The sequence below is a fragment of the Mobula hypostoma genome, chromosome 23 (assembly GCF_963921235.1).
Source record: "Mobula hypostoma chromosome 23, sMobHyp1.1, whole genome shotgun sequence".
NCBI lineage: Eukaryota > Metazoa > Chordata > Chondrichthyes > Myliobatiformes > Myliobatidae > Mobula > Mobula hypostoma.
The window spans coordinates 21,570,382-21,594,352 of NC_086119.1; the positions used below are offsets into that span (position 1 = coordinate 21,570,382).

Genomic DNA, 23,971 nt, shown 5'->3' on the forward strand with positions numbered 1-23,971 from the left:
TATTTCAGCAGGGGCTAGATAGGCCAAAGGGCCAGTTTCCATGCTGTAGTGTCTATAATTCTATGATTAACACTTTATTAGTTGGAATGGTGAAAACTTAATTCAAGTCAGTGAATGTAAAATACAGGTGATTAGGTGTGAACTGGTCATTAGGTAAAGTGCAACAACAATACTAAATACTCATTATCCATGAGAGATAGGGGAACAGATTTCGAGCAGATTGCCAAGAGCAGAGACCACTGGAAGGACCTCTCCGATGTACTCAATACAACCTCATCCAATAAGTATAAAAATACGCCACAATTGAATTTTTTAAACCACCAAGATTCTGGAAATCTGAGATTAAAACCAGAAAATGCTATAAACATTTAGTAGGCTGTGTAGCATCTGCGGAAAGTAAAAGTTAATATTTCATCCCCTCTAAATGGTCTAAAAGCATTAAACCCCATTAATAAGCATATGAAATGTTTAAATACACAAAAAAACTAACACATTACTGCCAATAAAACTTGAAATGAAGAAGAGGACATTGAAATCTAGCTGCACTCTCAATCAGAATAGTACACAGCAGGGAGCCACTTCACTCAAGTAGTCTGGAAACTGATCACCACTTTTATTTAGACAATGATTGGTTTCTCAATGTGTACATTTATCTTGATATGTACACATATTTTCAAACTATATCTTGATATATTAGTTTTAAAAAAATACAGGTGAGGCCTCAGGCTGACCTCTCAAGTATGGGGAAAGCAGTTAATAATGAAGACTGATTGTATAGGTATTTCAAATGCTAATCTTATCAACTCCTTCCCCTTCTGCCTAGATTATCTGGACTCAAATTTTACCTGCTACTTTTATATTTCCTGTCTATTATGCCAGGTCTTATATTTATTTAATCCAAACAACATTTACATTGATATGTACCTTTAATCAGTTGTTGAATAATACCACACACAACGATCTTCTCGAATATCTGCAGAAACACTTCACTCATAATTGCTCCACTAATAAACATTTTAATACTGCCATAGCTCTATAATTAGTAGTTACCTAGGAAACTCCCTGCAAGCATCACTGGATCAAAAAGAGCCCACTGAAACATATAGAAAGAAAAAAAAGAAAGAATCTCAACACTGTCCTCAATAAAAAGAAAGCAAATATTATTTTCTACCTCAAGGAAAGTTTTTCTCAATTATTATTATGTAATACCTCACTAAATTAAATCAGCAGTTTATCTTGATCTGTGCGTATTCCTAAATATTATAATGCTGTTGTTTCAGGTATTTAACTTCAAATTAGCAATATGCCTTTGAATTTCCCTCATAAACAGAAAACAGTTGAAAGAGGAATGGGATATTTGTTTCTCGTTTTGATCTTCATGAGCATTAGAAATGTACAAATCAACTCCAATAAATGAAATTTAATACACACTGATATGTAGCAAAAAGAATGTTGTAGGAACCGTCTTCTGATACCTCTACGTGATTGTATTAATAATTATGTAGCATTGATGAAATAAACATAGTGATTCTTTGCTGGAATTTCTCACTTTTCCAAAATGAGTTATACATTATACAAATCCTTATTCTGACCCCTACTTTATATATATTAAAAAAATTCAATACAATGGGTAGGAACAAGTACCTTAACTAATGTGGAGAAAAACAGATTTTAAAGATTTTTTAATGTATACAGAAATTGGATCTTTTCCACAGGGCCAAATGAGACCACCATTTTAATTCCAGAATATCATTCAACCAATGTGTGAGAAGTCTGGAGGCAGAGGCACTCTGGGTTCCATGTTTTTGTGGGGTTTGGCTTACGGACAGTCACTGTTTACTAGATGTATGCATAACAATCATGAAATAATCATAAGCATGAAATACTGATTTAATACCAGAACTGCTATTTTAGAATTCATCATTCCCCAAGTTTATTCTATTTAAATATCATTCTACTGGACATGCATTCAAATTAAAACACTCCCCCAATCCAAAAACTAGCATACTAAAGGGATCATCAATTACTTCAAGTTAATTTCCACTTAATTTTTATTGGTAGGTTCCTGTGATTGTAGAAGGAACTTAATATTTTAAAGTTCCTTAAACCTGTAAGAATGGTGAGTCAGTTGCTAAAAGACTTGGCGTAACTTCAAGGCTTCTGCACAACCAGCTGTTCCCATGCACAAACACAAACAGGCATTCCCCAAGGGATTCACAAACTGAGGTGCATGGACCCTTCAGTTAATGGCAGGGGGTCCATGGCACAAGAAAGGTTGGCAACCCCCTGGAAAAGTGGGTAGAAGGCAGAAAAACATCTTCCTACCTGGACCGACCAGTGAATAAAATAGTCTGTACTTACACACTGACACCCTCACTGCAATCTGCAAGCTGATGCAACCACAGTGCGCTTCTCCTTCAAGAGGTGCAAGTTGATTTTAATCAGGCCAGATGTATGTGCTGCTAACCACTTACAAGTTTAGGTCTCTTGCTGAGATGGGCTGTGGTGCAACCAGCCATGAGCTGGACGATGCAAAAGAATTGTTACCCTTGGAAATACACTTGTTCAAAATCCTTTCTCATTCTATGCCTCACCCTTCCACCAGCAGTCCACCTTGTTCTGTATACCCTTCACTCATTCTTCTTATAGTCACGCTATGTTCAGGCAGTTTCCAATAAGGCTTGGTGTGCAGAAGTCCATGAGGTAACGAAGAGTCGGACTTGACTTAAGAGCATGCTCTTAGGTAATACTGACTCATGCAAGACCAAAACAGTCACTGTGAAAGTAAGAAGGAACATTAAAGTGATAGGCAATGAGAAGTTCAGGACAATGCTTGCAGATTGATCAAACAGCCCTCCAGCATAATTGGGACCACATTTGTGAATTACGTTTCCTTCTTTTTTCAGTTAAGTGAAAAGAGAAAGAATGACGGAGAAAACCAAAGTGACAGATAATTGGAGGTTTACTAAGCAAGGATAAGTCAAGGCTTTTCTGCAGAGTTGTCATCCAACCTGCATCTATTCTGCCAAATGACGATGATAATGCGAGCATCAAATGCAGTACAATTAAAGATTAGCTTTATTTGCACATACATTGAAACATACACTGAAATGCATCATTTGCATCAAGTCAGCAACGATTGTGCCAGGGGCAGCCTGCACATATCACCACTTTTCCGGTGCCAACTTAGCATGCCCAACACTTACCAACCATAACTATACACCTTTGGAATATGGAATGAAAGCAGAGTACCTGGAGGAAACCTATGTGGTCATGGGCTGAATGTACAAACTCCGTGCAGACAGTGGCATGTCTATTCAAATGGTGATAGCTGGCACTGTAAAGTGATTGTGCCAAACACAATACTACTGTGACAAACCTGCCTGAAGTCACTGCCTGGGCAGATACGGAAAGCAATTAAGGACTGACATGAAAAGAAAATTCTTCACCTGAAGGGTGTTAAATTTTATGGAATTCTCTACCACAGAAAGGCTACCCTCCAACCTGATGGCATGAACATTGACTTCTCTAACTTCCACGAATGCCCCACCTCCCCCTCGTACCCCATCCGTTAGATTTATTTATATACACACATTCTTTCTCTCTCTCTCCTTTTTCTCCCTCTGTCCCTCTCACTATACCCCTTGCCCATCCTCTGGATTTCCCCCCCCTCCCCCTTTTCCTTCTCCCTAGGCCTCCTGTCCCATGATCCTCTCATATCCCTTTTGCCAATCACCTGTCCAGCTCTTGGCTCCATCCCTCCCCCTCCTGTCTTCTCCTATCATTTTGGATCTCCCCCTCCCCCTCCCACTTTCAAATCTCTTACTAGCTCTTCCTTCAGTTAGTCCTGACGAAGGGTGTCGGCCCGAAAAGTCGACTGTACCTCTTCCTAGAGATGCTGCCTGGCCTGCTGCGTTCACCTGCAAATTTGATGAGGATTGTAGACAATTCTTTCATGGGCACAACCTCCTGCACACCCTCCCATCATTGAGGAGGTCTTCAAGAAGCAGTGCATCAAGAAAGCAACATCCATCATTAAAGAGGCTCACCATCCAGGGACATGCCCTCTTCTCATTACTACCACCAGGGAGGAGGTATAGGAGCCTGAAGACCCATTCTCAATGTTTTAGGAACAGCTTCATTCTCCCTCTACCTACAGATTTTTTGAACCGCCTATGAACTCAACCTCATTCATCTTTTTACTATTTACTTTTGTAACTTAAAACTAATTTTTATGTATTGAATTTTACTGCTGCTGCATAACAACAAATCTCACGACATACTGGTACGCCATTGATAATAAACTTGATTCTGATCTTAGTCTTAGATCCAAAACGACGCCAACTGTTCCTACTGTAACTAACAGGTTTTGTTCATGATGTTAACTGAGTCAAGGCTACAAAAGATATAAGAGTGAAGAATATCTTTCTTTTTCAATCTTTTTATTAATTTCAATATCATAAACATTACAAAAAATAAGTACAGAGCAGTTGGAATTATATTGATAATAATTAGTTTATACAAGTATAAAGTCAAATCGCACATACTTAATAAGCCTCCCAAAATCTCACAAAATTACCAGTAAAATATAGAAAAAATATACATGAAAATAGAAAAATATCATAAAAAAACAAAAAAAAGAAAAAAAAATCCCATTAAAAAAACTAATCTAACCAAACTAGAAGTAAACTAAAGAGGAGATAAAAAGAAAAAGGGCTATTATGATATCTCAGATAAAACCAATAGTGTCACTACTTCCGCTCCTCTCCCCATATATTGAAGTAACAAAATGGAATTGGAAAGGGTCAAATTACATCATGTGAAAAAAATTGAATAAACGGTCTCCAAATCTCATCAGATTTAATAGGTGGGTCATAAATGACACTTCTCATTTTTTCTAAATTTAAACAAGACATAGTTTGAGAAAACCAATGAAATGTAGTAGGAGGATTAATCTCTTCCCAATTCAATAGTATAGATCTTCCAGCCATTAGAGTAACAAAGGCAATCATCCGACAAGCTGAGGGCGTCAGATGACGTTGTTCTATCATTGGTAAACCAAAGATGGCAGTAATAGGTTGGGGTTGTAGATCAATATTCAAAACAGTTGAAATAATATCAAAGATATCATCCCAATATTTCTTCAACAAAGGGCATGACCAAAACATATGAGTTAATGAAGCTATCTCAGAATGACATCTATCACATACAGGATTTATATGAGAGTAATAACGAGCTAGTTTGTAGAGTGAAGAATATCAAAGTTTTTTTTTAAACATCTGATGTATCCAAATTTATTTCATCTCAAGCTTGTGTTTCTAATGTGGTTCACTGTAGGTACCAGAGTTCTGACTGAAACACCAATGCTTATACATGAAAAAGAGAGTTCTGCTCGAAACGCAAACTTCATTATCATCCTTGGCCACGGAAAATGAATTACAAGAGGACAAAAAAGTTCCATCAACTGTACTACCATTGTTTATTTAACTCCAGTAAACACAAAACTCAAAAACATTTACCACAAATCAATATAGTTAATGGCCTCTTGGTAGTCATGAACAAAATAAATGATGAGCTTAAAGTACAATGTATTTCAAAGGAATGTACACACTTGAAACTTTAGAAATACTTATTATAAACAGTCACAATAGTCACCAGCTCTCATTCCAAAAGTCATCATAATATACAGAAGCATACACTCGGTGACCACTTTATTAGGTACCTCCTCTACCTAATAAACTGGCCACTGAGCATGCGTTCATGGTCTTCTGCTGCTGTAGCCCATCAACTTCAAAGTTTGGCATGTTGGGCATTCAGAAATGCTCTTCCGCACACCACTGTTGTAAAGCATGGTTATTTGAGTTACTGTCACCTTCCTGTCAGCTTTAACCAACTTGGCTATTCTCCTTTGACCTCTCCCATTAACAATGCATTTCCGCCCACAGAACTACCACACACTGGGTGTTTTTTTTTGGCTTTCGCACCATTCTCTGTAAACTCCAGAGACTGGTGTACGCGAAATTCCCAGGAATAGATCAGATTAGATCAGATTATGAGGATACGCAGTCCTCTTTTATTGTCATTTAGTAATGCATGCATTAAGAAATGATACAATGTTCCTCCAGAATGATATCACAGAAAACACAAGACAAATCAAGACTGAAAAACTGACAAAAACCACATAATTATAACATATAGTTACAACAGTGCAAAGCAATACCGTAACTTGATAAAGAACAGACCATGGGCACGGTAAAAAAAAAGTCTCAAAGTCTCTCGAAAGTCCCATCATCTCACACAGACGGTAGAAGGAAGAAAAAAAAACTCTCCCTGCCATGAACCTCCAGCGCCGCAAAATTGCCAATGCAGCACCCTGGAAGGACCCGACCACAGCCAACTCTTGAGTCCGTCCGAAAACTTCAAGCCTCCGACCAGCCCTCCGACACCAAGCACCGAGCACCATCTCTGCCGAGCGCTTCGACCCCGGCCCTAGCAACAGGCAATAGGCAAAGCTGAGGATTTGGGGCCTTCCCTTCCAGAGATTCTCGATCACACAGTAGCAGCGGCAGCGAAGCAGGCATTTCAGAAGTTTTCTCCAGATGTTCCTCCGTGCTTCTCACGGCTGTCTCCATCAAATCAGGATTGTGCTTGGCCCCTACTTAACAAATACGATATCATTTCGGAGTGGCCGCGCGCACTGCATCGCGCCGCCATCTTCTCCTCCCCTCCTTATGGAATATCAGTTTCGGAGACAGTCAAACCACTCCATCTGGCACCAACAAACATTTCAAGGTCACTTTTCTTCCCCATTGTCTGATGTTTGGTCTGACCAATATCTGAACCTCTGCATGCTTTTATGCATTGAGCTACTGCCACGTGGTTTGCTGATTAGATATGTGCATTAACGAGCAGGTGTACAAAATAAAGTGGCCACTGAGTATATATTTGGCATTTTACAGTTAATTTAGTACTACATCCAGTTACCAACAGATACTTATATCCATCCACAGAAATAACTCAATGACCTATTATCATTCCAATCAAGTTAAACAAGCGGTGTGGTAGCCATGTCAAAGGTTCCAATTCTTAAATGTTATCCAGGTACTTCCAATGCAAGTATACATTTATAGAATTTATACTAAACGTCCTCTTCTTGGGTATCATCCATGTCCCCCTATTCCCTTCAAATTCATCAGAATCAGATTTATTCTCATTGACATAAGCAGTGAAATTTGTTGTTTTGTGACATCAATACAGCACATTGGTAAAAAAAATTGCCATGTTATAACAAGAAAATATTCTTTAAATAAATTAATAAATAATGTAAAAAAGAGAGCAAAATAGTGAAGGTTGGGTTCATGGGCTCTTCAGAAATCTGATGGTGTAGTAGATGAAGAAGCTTATCCTAGAATGTTGAGTGTGCGACCTCAGGCTCCTGTACCTACTCCCTCATGGCAGTAATGAAAAGGGTGCATGTCCTGAATAGTGACATGCCCCCTTCTGGACCTTCTTTTCATACAATCCTCTGGGCCTTCTTTTGATTCTATGCACTGGAACATTCATATTAGGCAGTGATACAATCAGTTGGAATGCTCTCTATAGTACCTCTGAAGAAATTTGCTCAAATCTTTGGTGAGACACCAAATCCCTCAAACTTCCAATGAAATATAGCTGCTGGTGTGGCTTCTTCATGATTGCATCAATAAGTTGGCCCAGGACAGATCCTCTGAGATGTTAACACCCAGGAACTTAGAGCTGCTCACCCTCTCCATCGCTGACCCCTCAATGAGGATAATTCTCCTAACTTTCCCTCCCTAAAGTCCACAATCAAATCCTTGGTCCCAAGTACAAAGTTGTTGTTGCACACCACTCAACCAGTTAATGTCGCTAATTCCAAATATCTCGTCACTATCTGAGATTCTGCTAACAACAGTTGTGTTATCGGCAAATTTTTGGATGGTGGTTGAACTGTGCCCAGGTACACAGTCATGAATTTAGAGAGAGTAGAGCAGTGGGCTAAGCACTCATCCTTGACTACTCTTCATAAGTCCAAAATTTATTAGTTGGTTCTGGATATTTTAGTATTATAATCTAGGTTTCAAGATCAACTTTTCCAAATAATTGTTCCTTCAAAAATTTGGCACCTCACCCAGAGTGATTATTTCCAAATATTTCCGTCCCAGGCCCCTATCACAGGTGCCCAATGGTTTACCTTTCCATCTGACCCATTCCTTAGGAGTTGGTTTCACCACAGGTAGAACAGAGGGAGTAAACTGTTTTGCCCTTGAGCTATTTCTTTGATCATGGCAAATCTGTGCCAACTCCCACATTCAACATTCTCCCCTCCCTCCTCCCCATCCGATCCCATTTCTCTTAATTGCATTGGAGATCAAAGATCTCTGAAAAAGAGAAACTGATTCAGTATCAATATTCACATACCAGGGCATTCCAAATTCACTACAGTGCCAATAAAAATATCCACCCCTTTCCCCCGGAAGTTTTCATGTTTTATTGTTTTACAACATTGAAACACAGTGGGTTTAGTCTGGCTTTTTTGACACAGATCAACAGAAAAAGACTCTTTTGTGTCAACGTGAAAACATATCTCTACAAAACGTTCTAAATTAATTACAAATATAAAACACAAAATAATTGATTGCCTAAGTATTCATCCCCTTTAAAAGGACACATCAATCATCACTGGTGCAGCCAACTGGTTTTAGAAATCACATAATTAGTTAAATGGAGATCTGTTTTTGCATACCTGTGTGCAGTCAAGGTGTATCTATTGATTGTGGTAAAAATAGACAGGTATCTGGAAGGTCCAGCTCCTGGTGAATTAGTATCCTAGCAAAAACTACACCACAAAGACAAAAGAACACTCCAAACAACTCCGCAAAAAGGTTATTGAAAAGCACAAGACAGGAGATGGATACAAGAAAATTTCCAAGTCACTGAATTTCCCTTACAGTTAAGTCAATCATCAAGAAATGAAAAGAATATGGCATAGCTGTAAATCCGCCTAGAGCAAGCCATCCTCAAAAACTGTGTGACCATGCCAGAAGGGGACGAATGAGGGAGGCCACCAAGATACCTATGACAACTCTGGAGGAGTTACAAGCTTCAGTGGCTGAGATGGGAGAAACTACGCGTACAACAATTGCTCGGGTGCTTCACCCAGTCACAGCTTTATGGGAGAGTGGCAAAGAGAAAGCCACTGTTGAAAAAAAAACTCACATGCAATCTCAGCTGGAGATTGCCAGAAGTCAGGTGGGAGACTCTGAAGTCAGATGGAAGAAGGTGCTATGGTCTGATGAAACCAAAATGGAGTTTTTTGGCTAAAGGCCATGTTTGGCTAAATACCATTAGACAAAATGCCATGTTTGGTGTAAGCCAAACACTGCATATCATCAAAAACACACCATCCCTATCGAAAAGCATGGTGGTGGCTGCATCATGCTGTGGGGATGCTTCACTGTAACAGGCCCTGGAAGGCTTGTGAAAGTAGAGGGTAAAATGAATGCAGTAAAATACAGGGAAATCTTGGAGGGAAACCTGATGCAGTCTGCAAAAGAACTTTAACTTTGGAGAAGAATTGTTTTCCAGCAAGACTATGAACCCCGCCCCCCCCCCCCCCCCAAAGCATAAAGCCAGAGCTACACAGGAAGGGCTTAAAAACATCAAAGTTAATGTCCTGGAGTGGCCAAGTCACAGTCCAGACCTCAATCCAATTGAGAATGTGTGGCTGAACTTGAAAAGAGCAGTTCACTCATGATCCCCATGCAATCTGACAGAACTTGAGCAGTTTTGTAAAGCGGAATCGGGAAAAACTGCAGTGTCCAGATGTGCAAAGCTGGTACAGATCTATCCACAAAGACAAGGCTCAAAGGTGCATCTATTAAATACTGACTTGAAGGGGGTGAATACTTAAGCAATCAATTACTTTTTGTTTTATATCTGTAATTAATTAAGACCACTGTAGAGTTCCGTTCTCACTTTGACACGAGAGTCTTTGTATTGATCAGTGTCAGAAAAAGCCAAATTAAATCTACTGTAATTCAATTTTGTAAAACAATAAAACATGAAAACTTCCACCGGGAGGGTGGCCGGGGGACTGGTGAATGCTTTTTATAGGCACTGTACTATGTGCAGTGGTACCCTGGCTAGAAACATTTACCCCTACCACCCAGCTATCAGTAGTAGTTTCTCTTTGTCCACCACATCAGTTCTCCTTCATATTTTTAAATCACTCCTTAAGGCTTTATCTTCCAGTATACAACCTCAGACTTTAATGCTTGGAGTACAGTCATCATTCTGGTAAATCGAAATTGCCTTCTCTCCAGGACAACATATTCAGAGTCGGGGCACTAATATTTTCTATAGTTGTAGCATGACTTCTTTCCACTGGAATATCAGTTCTTCTTGATAGAGAGAAACAAACTTTCAGTTTGATTAAATTTCTACACCCTTCTATATTATAAACCCACGATGAATATGGAACCCACCCATTTGCCTGCCTTTTTAGAACATTAGCTTTTTTTCCATTTTTGAAGGTAACTTGCTGTATCCTCATGTTCCAAAATTCAACCTCTATCAACAGTCTCCATTTTAAGGCAGCAGCATTTGCCTTGCATGCATATTCCTACATCACCTTCTCCACTGCAAATACTGATAAAAACTAATTATGACCACCATTTCCATTTACAGTGCTAGCACTGTCTATTTGAATTGCCCATAATCAGCACACTTTTCTTAATACTACACTAAAATTTTCTATTGACTTTGCTAAGCCTTGCGTGTTCATTGATACTCTTTTACTATGTATTTTGCCACCTTTTGTGTCTCCTATTACCAGAAAATGTGCTATTCTTTTGCCTCTACTGTGCACTTATAATTTTTTTTCTCTCTATTATCCTCTACCTCTTTAGTTGTCTGTATTTATTTTCTTTGACAGAGTTCCAACCTCATATCTGTAGAGTGGATAGCAGCTACAATTATCTTCCAATATTTTTTTCAAACATTTTCCGTTGTCTAACTATGGTTTTACCCATTAGCAGAATTTTACCCTTGAATGTGGAGTCTTCAAAATTCAAAGTAAATTTATTATCAAAATACATATTTGCCACCACATATAACACAGATTCCTTTTCTTAAGGGCAATCACAGTGAATACAAGAAACACAACAGAATCGATAAAAGACCACACACAACAGGAAAGACAACAACCAATGAGCAAAAAAACAACAAATTGTGCAAATACATAAAGAAAGAGAATAATAATAAATAAGTAATAAATATAGAGAACATGAGATGAAAAATCCTTGAAAGTGAATCCAGTTTAATCAGAACAGTTCAGTCATGGGGTGAGTGTACTGAATGAAGTTATACCCTCTGGTTCAAGAGCCTGATGGTTAAGCGGTAATAACTGTTCCTGAACCTGGTGGTGCGGGTCATGAGGCTCCTGCACCTTCTTCCTGATGGCGGCAGTGAGAAGAGCACAAGGCTTGAAAGGTTGGGGTCCTTGATGACGGATGCTGCTTTCCTAAGTCAGAGCTCCATGTAGATATACTCAATGGTGGAGAGGGCTTTACATGTGATGGACTTGACCATATCCACTACCTTTTGTAGGCTTTTCTGTACAAGAGCATTGGTGGTTCCATACCAGGTGGAGATGCAGCTAGTCAATATACTCTCCACCAGACATCTATAGAAGTTTGTCAAAAGTTTTAAATGACATGCCAAATCTACACAAAATTCTAAGTAGAGGCATTACCATGCTTTCTTCGTAGTGGCACTTACATGCTGGGCCCATAACAGATCCTCTGAAAGGATAACACCAAGGAATTTAAAGTTGCTTACCCTCTCCACCTCTGAACCCCCAGTGACAACTGACTGACAGATTTCTGGTTTCCTCCTCCTGAAGTCAATAATCATCTACTTAGTCTTGCTGACATTGAGTTGTTGTTGTGGCACCACTCAGCTAGCTTTCCAATCTCCCTCCTCTATGCTGATTCATCACCACCTTTGATTCAGCCAACTACACTGGTGTCACTGGTAAACTTCAATACGGCAGTGTAGCTGTGCTCAGCCTCACAGTCATAGTATAAAGTGATTAGAGCAGAGGGCTGAGCACACAGCCTTGTGATGCACCTGTGCTGACAAAGATTGTGGAGATGTTTTTACCAATCCGAACCGACTGGGGTCTACAAGTGAGGAGATCGAGGATCCAGTTGCTCAAGGAGATATCATCACAGTGGATGCAAATGCTCCTGGATGAAAGCCAGAGGCAGGTTACCACATTCTTCTCAGGCACCTGGATAATTGAAGCCTGCTGGAAGTAGCTGGGTATCTCAGACTGTCAAAGCAAGAGGTTAGTGAATACTCCAGCCAGTTGATCAGTACAGGTCTTTGTCATCACAGACAAATTATACCTAGCTAAACTTGGAATCTTAAAACTATTTTTTTCATCTCCCTTCTGAACACTACATCGAATTTGGTATCGTAATCACTGCTATATCAAATTTGTGTGCATTGTTACACTCTACCGACAACGCTATTCTCACATTATATCAATGATAAGAGAGGGTATGATTTCACATTGTCTGTCTACCTTGATGGTTGCTCTTACATTTTACTTAGATTTCTTGCTTCTTTATACTTATTTAATTATTTTAATTACCTTCCTTTCCATTAGTTGAAGGACTATTTCCAACTACTCCCTTTGCCATCTTTCCATTTTAGAACTATTAATATTACCAACCTCCTACCCTGCCAATCCCACTTCCAATCTCCAAATTCAAAGTCCTATGAACATTCTAGTTGCCTTTTGCACTTAGGGCATCAGTAGAGTTCTTTCCTGCACCCAAACATGCAGCAGTGCTTGCTTTCCTGAGAAAAAAGATAAACAGGAGCAGGAAATCCTCAAACCTACTTCAATACTCAAACTTCTCACCTTTAGGCATCTTTAGAACTAGCATGGTAAGATCCCTTTGCATACCAATAGTTTCCAGTACTTATTTTAAAAGGTATTCTGTTTATCCTCCTAAAGTACATAATCTTGTATTTTCTTACATTGTTCTGCATCTGTCCCCTCTCTGTCCATGTAATTTAAGCCTCTGTGTCCTTCTCATAACCCAATTTGTAACTGAAGTAAATTTGGACAGGTTACTCTGTTGCATCAAGGGCATAGGCTGAACTTTTTTGCCAGCACACCTATAACAGTCTGCTAACCTGAAAACAACACATTTATCCTTTCTTTCAGTTCTTTAAACAATTTTCTATCTTAATATGTTGCCTGTGAGCTTTTCAGTCACATATACACCTTTTGTGTAGCACCTTATCAATTTTTTTTGAAAATTCAAATAAATGTATTTGTTGGTTCCCACAAGGATTTGTCAAACATGATTTTCCCTTCAGTTTAATCATGAGTTTAGATGATGTGCTAGGACTACATTGATGATTATCTGTTTTCAGCAAATTGCTGGTGTCTTTCTCTGAAATTCTTAATGCAGTTGCTACAACTATTTCCATTACTCTAGTATACTTTACCAAGGGAGAGAACCTGGAAGGAGAAGTCCAAAAAAATGAATAAAGACGGTATTTTAGGAAGCCAGAAAACACATACCAGCAGTCGTGAGCAGACAGCATTCCAAAAGACAAATAACGTACTAACACTGACAGGTCTGGGTAGAAAGAGAGAAATCACTGAACACAGAAATTGGTTTGAGGAGCAAGATAGAGGGGAAAATAGCAGGAATTGAGAAAAAAAACAGTCAACATTGGAAGTCATATAAAATGTTGGAAACAACATCACCTGTTAACAGGTCATTCATGTGGAATGAACAGTGCAGCAAACGATGATTTATTAGCAATTCACAGAAAAGATCAGAATTCTATCTAGTAGTCTACTTATTTTCCAGTGTCGGAAGAGTTATTCTGTACAAAAGATTCTTCTCAAAATTGCTTTTTTTTTGTAACTGGTAATGTTACATTTTCTCGATTTTATTATGAAGTCATCGCCCAATATATAAACACAAATAAAACAACTTTAATAACCAGAGCTGCCTTAACAAAATGATGGTCAGCTATTCATAAGTACTGTAGCATTTCAGCTGCAGTACCATAATCACTGTCAAATCAAGTCAACTCAGAACCAACTCAAAACCAAACTTTTCTGCCTGCAAAGCAGCACCTTTCAATACTGACTTCATAAACAATGCTTAGCATTACACCTATTTTGCTCTTCTGTAAAATCAAGCTTTAGCCAAGCTCCTGAAGATCCCAAACTTCCACACATAAAATAGGATGTGACTGGGCCAAAACTGTCAAGAAAGCTCTATGGATATTACTTTTTGTCCTATCCACTCCAAAAACTTTTTAAATAGATTTTTAGATTAACAGGATTTATAAACTTGAACTACTGGGCACTTTTTAGTGAACATTAGTCAGGATTAATGTTCCTTCATGGTCCAAACAGAACTCAGATGAGATAAGAATCAATAGAACACAAAATACAGTGGAATAATACTAAATAATCCCAACAGGTTTTGGACTTTGGTTGTACTAGTTTAAGTAACTTTCCAGACTCTATGAAATTATTCATATCAATAATCCAACAATTTTAATTCACATAAGATGTTACACAGTATTATAATAATTGTCCCAAGGAACAAGGGAAGTTGAAAGGGAGCATGGGAATCAGGACCCTGGAGGGCTGGAAAAGAATCAAGTAAACCAGCGGCTAGCAAGTCGTTAGGGGGGGAAACAGGAAATGGGGCCCCAGTGAGTTGTAGGGGAAGTGTAGGAAATATGACAGGGTGAGCCAGATACCGAACCATCAGGATTTCCAAATTGTTGAATAGCTGATTTTCAGATCATTTTTCCATTTTCAATTTTCAAAAAGTGGCAAATTAGGAGTTGCAAGTTTCCAAAAAAACACTTCATAGATGGAATGATATAAGTTGGTCTAATAGTAGCAGTCAGAAACAAAATGGTAGACAAGATATGTATAATGTCTAACATATTCATTGTTTCTAAACATACAAATGTACTTATTTTCAGTAAAAAAAAATTCTAAATCAAGCTTTATTTATAAACTACTAGATGAAAACATGCAGAAAAGCCAACAATGATATTTTGTCAGTATTCATCATCATCTATTTTTTGCACATATTGTGGCAAATTATTTACAAATTATGGACAGTGCATCTAACAGCAACTGGGTTGGAAAATATTTCTGCCTGAAGATGCAAGCTCACGTTTTGAATCAACTAAAAACTGGAGACTCATTATCACTACATATCCTGCATACAAGATACTAGGAAACATGTCATAAGTAGATCCATAACACAAGATCACAAAAGGTGATCCAGTTAACCAGCTACTTTCAAAAGTTCACCAACTACTTGCCCATGTTTGAAGCTTTCATTCACAACCGCGTGGTCAAAATATTTTGATGACAACCCCAAGTTGGTGTTTTTTTAATACATCTGTGAGGACTTAACTGTCAAATTAAGTAAGATACTTTTGAGATGGGTTTGATTTGGTGATCCTTTCAAAACAAAGTATTTAATGCATCTCAATGCGTTTCTATAAGACAAGTTAAAATTTAATCTTGGGAAAATACTTTGAAGATGGATCTTACTGATTGAAATCAAATCTTCATCAACAACAGTGTTAATGTTATCTGATAATACATTGCTTCCTTGATACCATGAGAATATCTCCTCCAATTGTGCTGCCAATTATTTTACCTGACCCTCTACTTCTAATCTACAAATAAAACCATGTGACTATGTAATGCTCCATCATTAACAATCTAAAAAAAACTTACTTTTTCAAAAATAGCTCCTAAACATAAAGTTATCCTTCTGCTAGAGAAAACACAGCTTATTGTATATTCGAATCAAAGTTGCTAGTTTTCATGCTGGACTTTACGGCCTGACACCAAATAAACAAAATCAGTTTAGAGCTGTATTGAATTAGTTTAATTGTGCTTATAATTGGTCTTACATTGAATCATCTTCACTATATTTCTGCCCATTCATCCAGAACCATCATAGCTCACAGAAAGGCACATTCCAATCTACACTTGAACTTGATTAATGGTCCTTAAAAGAACATTTCCAATTCGCATCCCAATTATATGACCCGATTTATAGTACAGCAATTTCAGGCATTCATCTCACAAAGAACATTAGTGATGTAATTCCAAGTGGAAAGGCATCAGCGAGCAGCAATTCCTCCGTGACCACAAATAAAGTAACATAGGAATAGAGGTAAATATCGAACTCGAAATAGTTCTCCCTGCTCCCCAGCACTGTTCCTCCTGCTCCAGAAAAGTACAGTATTTACAAAGCAATCAACAAGACTGACAGAAGAATTTTAAGAATAGCTAATGAACTCAAGACTGTATTGAACCAGAATGAGTGTATGAGACCAAAGTTTTAACTGAGTGCACTGACTCAATTTCAGCCTGTAACGTACCTTTCTCTAAAAAGCGGAAAAAGGATTCTTCCTCAACAATGCATTCATGCAAGTCAGGATGAACCCTCTCCCCCCCATTCCAAACGCATATGCGGAAATAAATACACCACTCAGGCAGCAATCAAATTATAAACCAGTGAACCACTGCACATGCTGGAGTCTGAAAAGAATGGTCCCACCATTGGGATAACATTCCTGCAGTAATCAGCACAAAAAGATAATACTACAAAGTTTATTGCACTCCTGATGGTGTATGATCCATACATAGCCTTTTCCAGTCACTCACAGTGGTAACTTCAAGAATAATCTTCTTCATCAATGTAACCAATAACTGATTAGCTTTGGAGAAGTTTAAAAAGGTGCAGTAATAACTTGAACAACATTTCAATTTCACACGTTAACAATAAAAGAGTCAGTAAATGCTTTATTTATGAGTGAATCATGTGAAACTATTATTACAAGATAGACTTCTGCAGTGGAATTTCCTTGCTGAATGTTCTGTAAGGGGTCCATCAACATTAAAATGATGTATGCAGTTCCCAGAACATATCATTCAAAAAATACAACTGTGAAAAAGCATCTACACTATACAATGTTTTAAGAAATTAATCAGCTAATAAATAAACAAGCATAATGCATAAATACCACATGGTTTTTGAAACATACAAAATACATTTGGTTTATGCCATTCAGTGTTCAAGACTGCTCTGCCAAGTCACTTTGATCAGGACTGATAATCTAACTTCACTCTTTCTGATTTCCCTCTAGTCTCCCTTTCTCCTTAGCCATATAAAAATATATTTTCTTTCTTAAACTTGGTATCAACTGCTTTCTGGACAAAGCAAACGTTTGTACAAATGACTCAAGTTGTTTTTGCACTAAGAGCTGATAAATAATATTGCTGGAGTTTCAACATGTTTATTTACTTTGAGTCACACACAGATACAGCCTAAACAGGCCTTTAGGTCCACCAAACATCTGCCAGTCATTTACACTTGTCCTACATTAATCTTATTTTTCATTCTCCCTTATGTTTTCATTAACTTCCTCCCAGCTTATACCACTCCAAAATACTAGGCAGAGCTTACAGTGGCCAGCTAACCTACCAATCCACACATCTTTGGAAAGTGAGAGAAACCTGGAGTAGATCCACCAACTCACAGGGAAAACATGCGAACTCCGCAAGCAATGCACGTGATCAGGAGTAAGTCTCTGGCACTGTGCGGCAGTGGCTCAACCAGTGCAGTTGATAAAGTTCCTGAACAGAGACAATAATACATACAATAATGACCTATGACAATAATACATCTGTTCATCTCACCACTGAAGTATGATTCCACAACTGTGAACCTTGGTTATCACACCACACCTATATATGTGCGCAAGTTAAATATTCACTGCAACCAAGAATGATCTCATCTTTCAACACATTTTGCCAAAGTATAATCAGGAGGCCAAATCATTGTTACTCCACACTCATTCTCTGCTGATTATCAAATTACTTGGACAATTCATGCATCATAGCAAATTGATTCTAAGAATCCCTGGCTTCTATAAAATGTTTTCTGATAGCTTAGTAAAATTTATTGGACATTCTGCACAGATTTCTTTAAAGTATAGAAAACCAACTTCTTAACTGTCATAAATAATTTGAAAACATTTTATGAAATATGCCATCAGTGGTCAAGTATTCCACTAACAACACAACTTCAAATAAAATCACATCTTATTTTCAAATCCTTGCTTGGCTTTATACATCCCCATTTTTAATCTCTTTCAGTGCTTCAACCATACCACATAACTATACTTCCTCCAATTGCAGCTCTTTTATCAACCCAATTGTTCCATCTACCAAGGTCTCAAGCTCTTTAATTCCCTCCCTAAAGGAGAAAATAATTTTTTTTACGATAATTCAAAATACCTGTCCATAACCAACCTTAAATCATTTCCAAAATCTCCCTAACAGGCTTTTCACCGAAAACACTTCCATGAAACCTCTCGGAACACTACCATATTTATATTATGATATGTAAATTTAAATAATAATCCAAACAAATCTGTATTCTTAGATAGTAACAGTTTTAGAGATAAATGCCCTGAGAATAAAAGGAAATAAATAAGATAAATTACTAATTTGCATTTTAATTTTTGACCACAAACTAATGACAAGCAAAGCTAAGTTTTGCTGTCAATTAACAAATAATTGAGGGAAAAAAGTGTCAGTAGCTAAAACGCCTTTCACTAACCAACCCCAACTATTCAACTATACTTGCTGGGTCATTTAAGTTTAAATAAGGAATCAGCCACGTTGCTATATATTAAGATACCCCAAAAAAGGCAGGAATGACAGACTTCCCTCCCTAAATGAAATCTGTTAATGAAACAGATGGGTTTATGATGATAATCCAATACTTTCACAGTCCCAGTTTTTATTCCATATTTATCAAACGCCTAAATTTAAACTGTCCAGCTTCAAATGTGGGATTTAAATTCATTTTCCCAGACAATACTCCAAATCAATACTGCAGGACTCTTGATGCAAGTCCAGTGGCAGAATCTATCTTCTATCCAAGCTATAGATTGTCTTTGCTGTAGTGCCTCAAAACATAGTAATCTCCTGCAAATTGTATAAATAAGTAACAAGTCAAGTCCAGAATCTATGAGGAACCACCTTCAGGAGAGGAAAAGAAATAAGGCAATCTTAAACATATGGTTGTAAACATGATTGAAAATATAAAGGGAGTAAACATGGCTGGAAGAATTATTTTATAGATTTGAAACTGAAAATGTAACTCTAAATCATAGCGGAGCCAAATTTCTTTAACACTTCTGTATTGCGATGCTAGATTAGTAACGCTAGAATTTTAATGTTTTCTATCTTTGTAGAAATCCTAGATTTTCCTCCTTACTTTTACAGAAATCTGATAAAATTGTTTCAAGACCCAGTCTCTAATCCAGTTGTGATGAAAGGGTATGCAAGCAATTTGCTCTTGTGCCTCTATTGTAAACTTGCAGCTTGGAAGGACAAGGATCGACAAGTTTGATTTACATGCCCCAACCCCCCCAGATGACCCTTACACCAGATTTTCCCAGAAGCAATGCACGTCAAATTATTAAATCAGGAACTGGGGGGAGGGGGGAGGAAAAAAAACAAAATTAAAGCCACAAAAACTCATGTTAAAGGATGTTACCTACAAAGAAATGGGCTTATACGGAAATAAACTCTCTTGGAAATTTTCTTGTCAGAATTAGGGGTAGGTTATTCCATATCGCTGAACTTTTTAAACGCAAGAAATTCTGCACATGCTGCAAGTCCAAAGTAACACAAAATGCTGGAGGAACTTCGCAGGTCAAACAGCATCTATGGAAAGAGATAAACATTTGGTCCAAGACCCTTCATTAGGACTGGAAAGGAAGGGGGAAAAAGCCAGAAACTACAATAAAATTCAAGCAGGAAAATATCTAATATACTCTGGTGATAATCCTCAATAAGCATTCAAATTACAAGAGAAACAAGATCAAATGCAAAATATTTACAGTGCTGAAGAGAATTAGTTGAGATATTTAATATTAAATAGGTTGCAATTTACTGAGAATATACACTAAAATTTACAAGCAAATTTACAAAGATGTGAAGTATAATTACATGATGTAGGAAGATTCTCAGAACAAAAGGGTAAGATTTAATTAAGGTCAAATGTAACAAAACTTTTTTAATTCTTACTGTTTTCTGAGTTTCTAATTGCTCTTTCCAAATTCAACAATGGGCTTTCACCCTTCAAAGGCACTTTTAGGCTTAATTCTGCTTAATCCAAGTTGATGTCAAACCAAGCATTATGTACTATTACATTTTAGCTGTCCTGTATCCTATCACAGGCTGATTCAATACAATGAAGAACAAAGCAAATTCATTTTACCCCTCCCCCACTGAGTCCTACCCAGCATCTCAACCAAATTAAGCCTAGATTTGAAGGTGGTTGGAGAGAGAGATCATTACACAACACTCCCTGAAAGTGACTGATACATCAGTATATTTGGATCACAGAGTAAGCAAAAATCTGCTAAACATTCTTAGCATCTTAACCACAGGAAAAGTCAAATGGTCTGACATGCCATCAGGAAGACGAATTAGAGAACTAGATAACAAATACTTCACATGGAGACACTGTATGAAGTTATAGCCGAACATAAATGGTATTGTCCAGTTTAGCTTCTTTCAAAAAAAGTTACTTTATAGAAGGAAGAATTCAAAACATCAGTGAAATAAAATGGTAACCTACACTGACTATAAAGATCAAGAAATCTAGTGCCTTGTGACTGATGTAAATGAAGATCATTTATGTATTTCAATAGCTTTACACTACTTATCCTCAGTCAATTCAGGTTTTTCAGTCCTGAATCGCAGTTTTAATCTCCTTCTAAAACTACAGTTATTTGTAATAATAGATTTAAAAAAATGTACAAATCACCTCTTTATGTAAAAGAAAATACAGTAATGCAGCAAGCAATTTAGCAGAAAGGGCTGTCACTCCATTCTGGACAATGCATTTTTTTTTATATCAAATAGACTTGACATAACCACATCAATAGAAAATGGTGATGTTTTCAGTTGTGTGTATAAAATCTGAAACTTATATTAACTATATAAGTGCCATGATTAAAGTTTCACTGCAGAAGAGTCAGAAAATTAAAAATACTAAAAATGATTGATGAACATTTAAGCATTTTATGTTTGTTTTAAGACAACACAGGCAATTGTTCCTGAGGATATATTTACTATGTTGGAAGACTGAGAGATGAAATTCAACTGAACATAATCATGTTTGCACAAATGTTGCACTTAATGGACTGTCTGGGATACAACGATGAACCTCGGAATAGAGATGAAAAAGACGATGTCATGTTCTAAATCTGAATTAATTCATGTAAACTAATACCAGCAACAACTTCCATCTACATAGATTGTTAAAGCAGCAAAGCAAACAAAGGCATCCCTTAGGAGTACTAATCGTTCCAAAGCCATGTGAACACAACACAGGATCAAAACCATGGTCTATGTGCTTAGCAGAGGGGGTTGTCATGGAATACATACTTAGTAGAAGGAGACGTGGTTTTTATGTCTTAAAAGGGTAAAAGGAAGCAAACATGTTAGCATGTTAAGGGAATGTGAGCAAGATTTCTGTTCCCAAGCTTGAGCAAGGGTGTCAATTGTAACCACAAATTTCCTGACATATGTAAGTGATAATAATTCTCACTCTGATGAGCTACTGAAGTTAGGAATAACCAGGAGGTCGGTTTTTGATGAGGACAATTGTCTTTAAGAATTATTGAGATAGAGATACTTTAAAGGTATGCAAAATGAAGATCATGGAGGGATTTGAAAATGAGAATGAGAGTTATAAGGGCATGGGTAAAAGGAGGTGTACCGATACAAGCTTTGAATGATCTCAAGCTTATAAGGAGTACTTGCCTAGTTGTGCTTTAGTAGTGGATAAGCAATATAAGGGCAACATTGGGCAATGTTATGGAAACAGGGTGGACATGTGGTATGAAGTTGGTGATGGGAAACCAAGAACTGAGACAACAAACAATCTGCTAAAGGAGCTCAGCACAGGTCAAACAGCATCTGTGAGAGAAAAGGAATTGTCAATATTACCCGTTGAAACATTGCATAAGGACCAAGAGTGGTGTCTCTATGACAACACACAACCTGGTATGGTTTATGTCAGTTCCCAAAGTGAAGGTTGGAGTTACTGGCTCAGAAAGAAGTAAAGTTTGTAATAAGAAACAGAAGATGTGTATATGGAATGACCTACCAAAGGCAACAGTAAAAGTAGGAACAATGACATTTAAAAGACAAGGATAGGATGGGTTTTGACGGCAAATGGGACTAGCTGAGATAATCATTGTGAATAGTACAGATGAGTTAGCTGAAGGGCCTATTTTCCTGCTGCATATAATGCTCTACAAAAGATCTGATCACTCTCAATGTTGTGATTTATTAGGAATTATCTGTCAACTAAACCATACCACAGAAAGCCCTTTCATGTCATTAAATCAATAAATAAGAATCAAATACAGAGTTCTGTGCCCGGGAATTACAATGAAATAGAAGCAAATCCGACCTAAAATACAATGGAGCAGAATACTCGGGAAGGTGTTAGCAAGCAATAATGTCGGCAGCAGAAACTTACAACAATAACCAGAGCAGTGCCAAGTCATGTTATGCCTCTCTTGATGATGCATTATGAAAACCTATCATCTTTTGTCCCCATTTTTATAAAAGGGCTTCCTACTGTCAGATGGAATTTACACCATGGAGACATTATACTATAGTCATAGTGTATTTTATCAAGCGGGCATTGCTCCATACTGCAGAAATAAATGTATGGTTAAAGCACCTGCTGTATGTGTACACGTGGATTACACTAGGAGTCGACATATATCTTGAAATGCAACCAGGAAGCACAGGCGGGTCTTAAAATAGTGCACAAACCCAGCGAAATCATCATATATAATCGCAATGAACAATACGCCCGCCGGCGCACCAGCGGGGCGGCCGCTCGTGAACGCGCGCCGGGGGGTGGGGGGAGAGAGAGCCGGGCACGAGAGCATGGGGGAGGGGAAGAGCAGACCGATTCAAAACCCTTCCTAACGTTGTTTTTGAACCGAAGTGCGCGCGACGTACCGACGTAACGGACCTCCATATATGGAAGGGGGAGCCAAACGCGCACGCGCACTAGGCCCGCGAACGCCTTCTGGGTCGGCGATCAACCGGCGGAACTCACCGAAACACAGGGGCTGGAGGTGGTACTCGGCGTCGGGGAGCGCTGAACCGTTACTAAAGCCATCTATAGAGCCCCAAACACCACAAATCGCATTCTTGTAGCAGTTCTTCGAGAATTTAGGGGGTTTCTTTTGATCTATCTACTGGTTAAGTACAGTAAATACAAACAACAACGCCCTGCACACCGATGCGTCTGACTCTCCGTCAAACGAACACTGGCGTTTCTGGTCGGGGTGGCGCGACTGCGCACGCGCGATACCCGCCTTGTCAACAAACCTTAACTCTTTCCAGGGCTTAACTGAAAAAAATACGTAAAATAACAACAGAGCGATTGTATAAATACTGAAATGAACCGAATACAAAATAAAAATTCCAATCGAATAAAGCGAAAGGTTTTCTTGCAAATCGTAGCAGTGCGTTTGCAAGAAATTTTCTTTAATTCCAGTTTGCTGTTTAACGCTGAGCACAAAGAAAATACTTACTTGATACTTCAAAAAACGCCTAAATATGAAAAGTTCGAATATATTATCAAACTTATAATACAATTCACTAATTTATGGTGTAATTAGACAGTAATCATACAATGGATATTACGATTAGAGAAAAAAAATCAGCCAAGGCTTCTGCTGTTTATTCGGTATACGGGTTAGAAAATTATATTGAATGTAGATTGAATTGCGTTCAAATCATCACTAAAGC

General features: G+C 38.0%; 1 protein-coding gene across 2 annotated transcripts in view; it reads right to left on the reverse strand.

Moving 5' to 3' along the window:
• Positions 1–23,971, reverse strand: part of LOC134336806 (protein phosphatase Slingshot homolog 2-like) — a 181,971-nt gene that overhangs the window by 122,443 nt on the left and 35,557 nt on the right. The window contains exon 1 of one of the 2 annotated variants that reach the window (XM_063031285.1): positions 23,274–23,569. The exons of the other annotated variant lie outside the window; for it this stretch is intronic. Within the exon in view, the coding sequence (XP_062887355.1) occupies positions 23,274–23,336 (63 nt within the window). The 5' untranslated portion in view covers positions 23,337–23,569. Of the gene's footprint in view, positions 1–23,273; positions 23,570–23,971 lie in introns of those variants that run through there. 2 annotated transcript variants of the gene reach the window in all.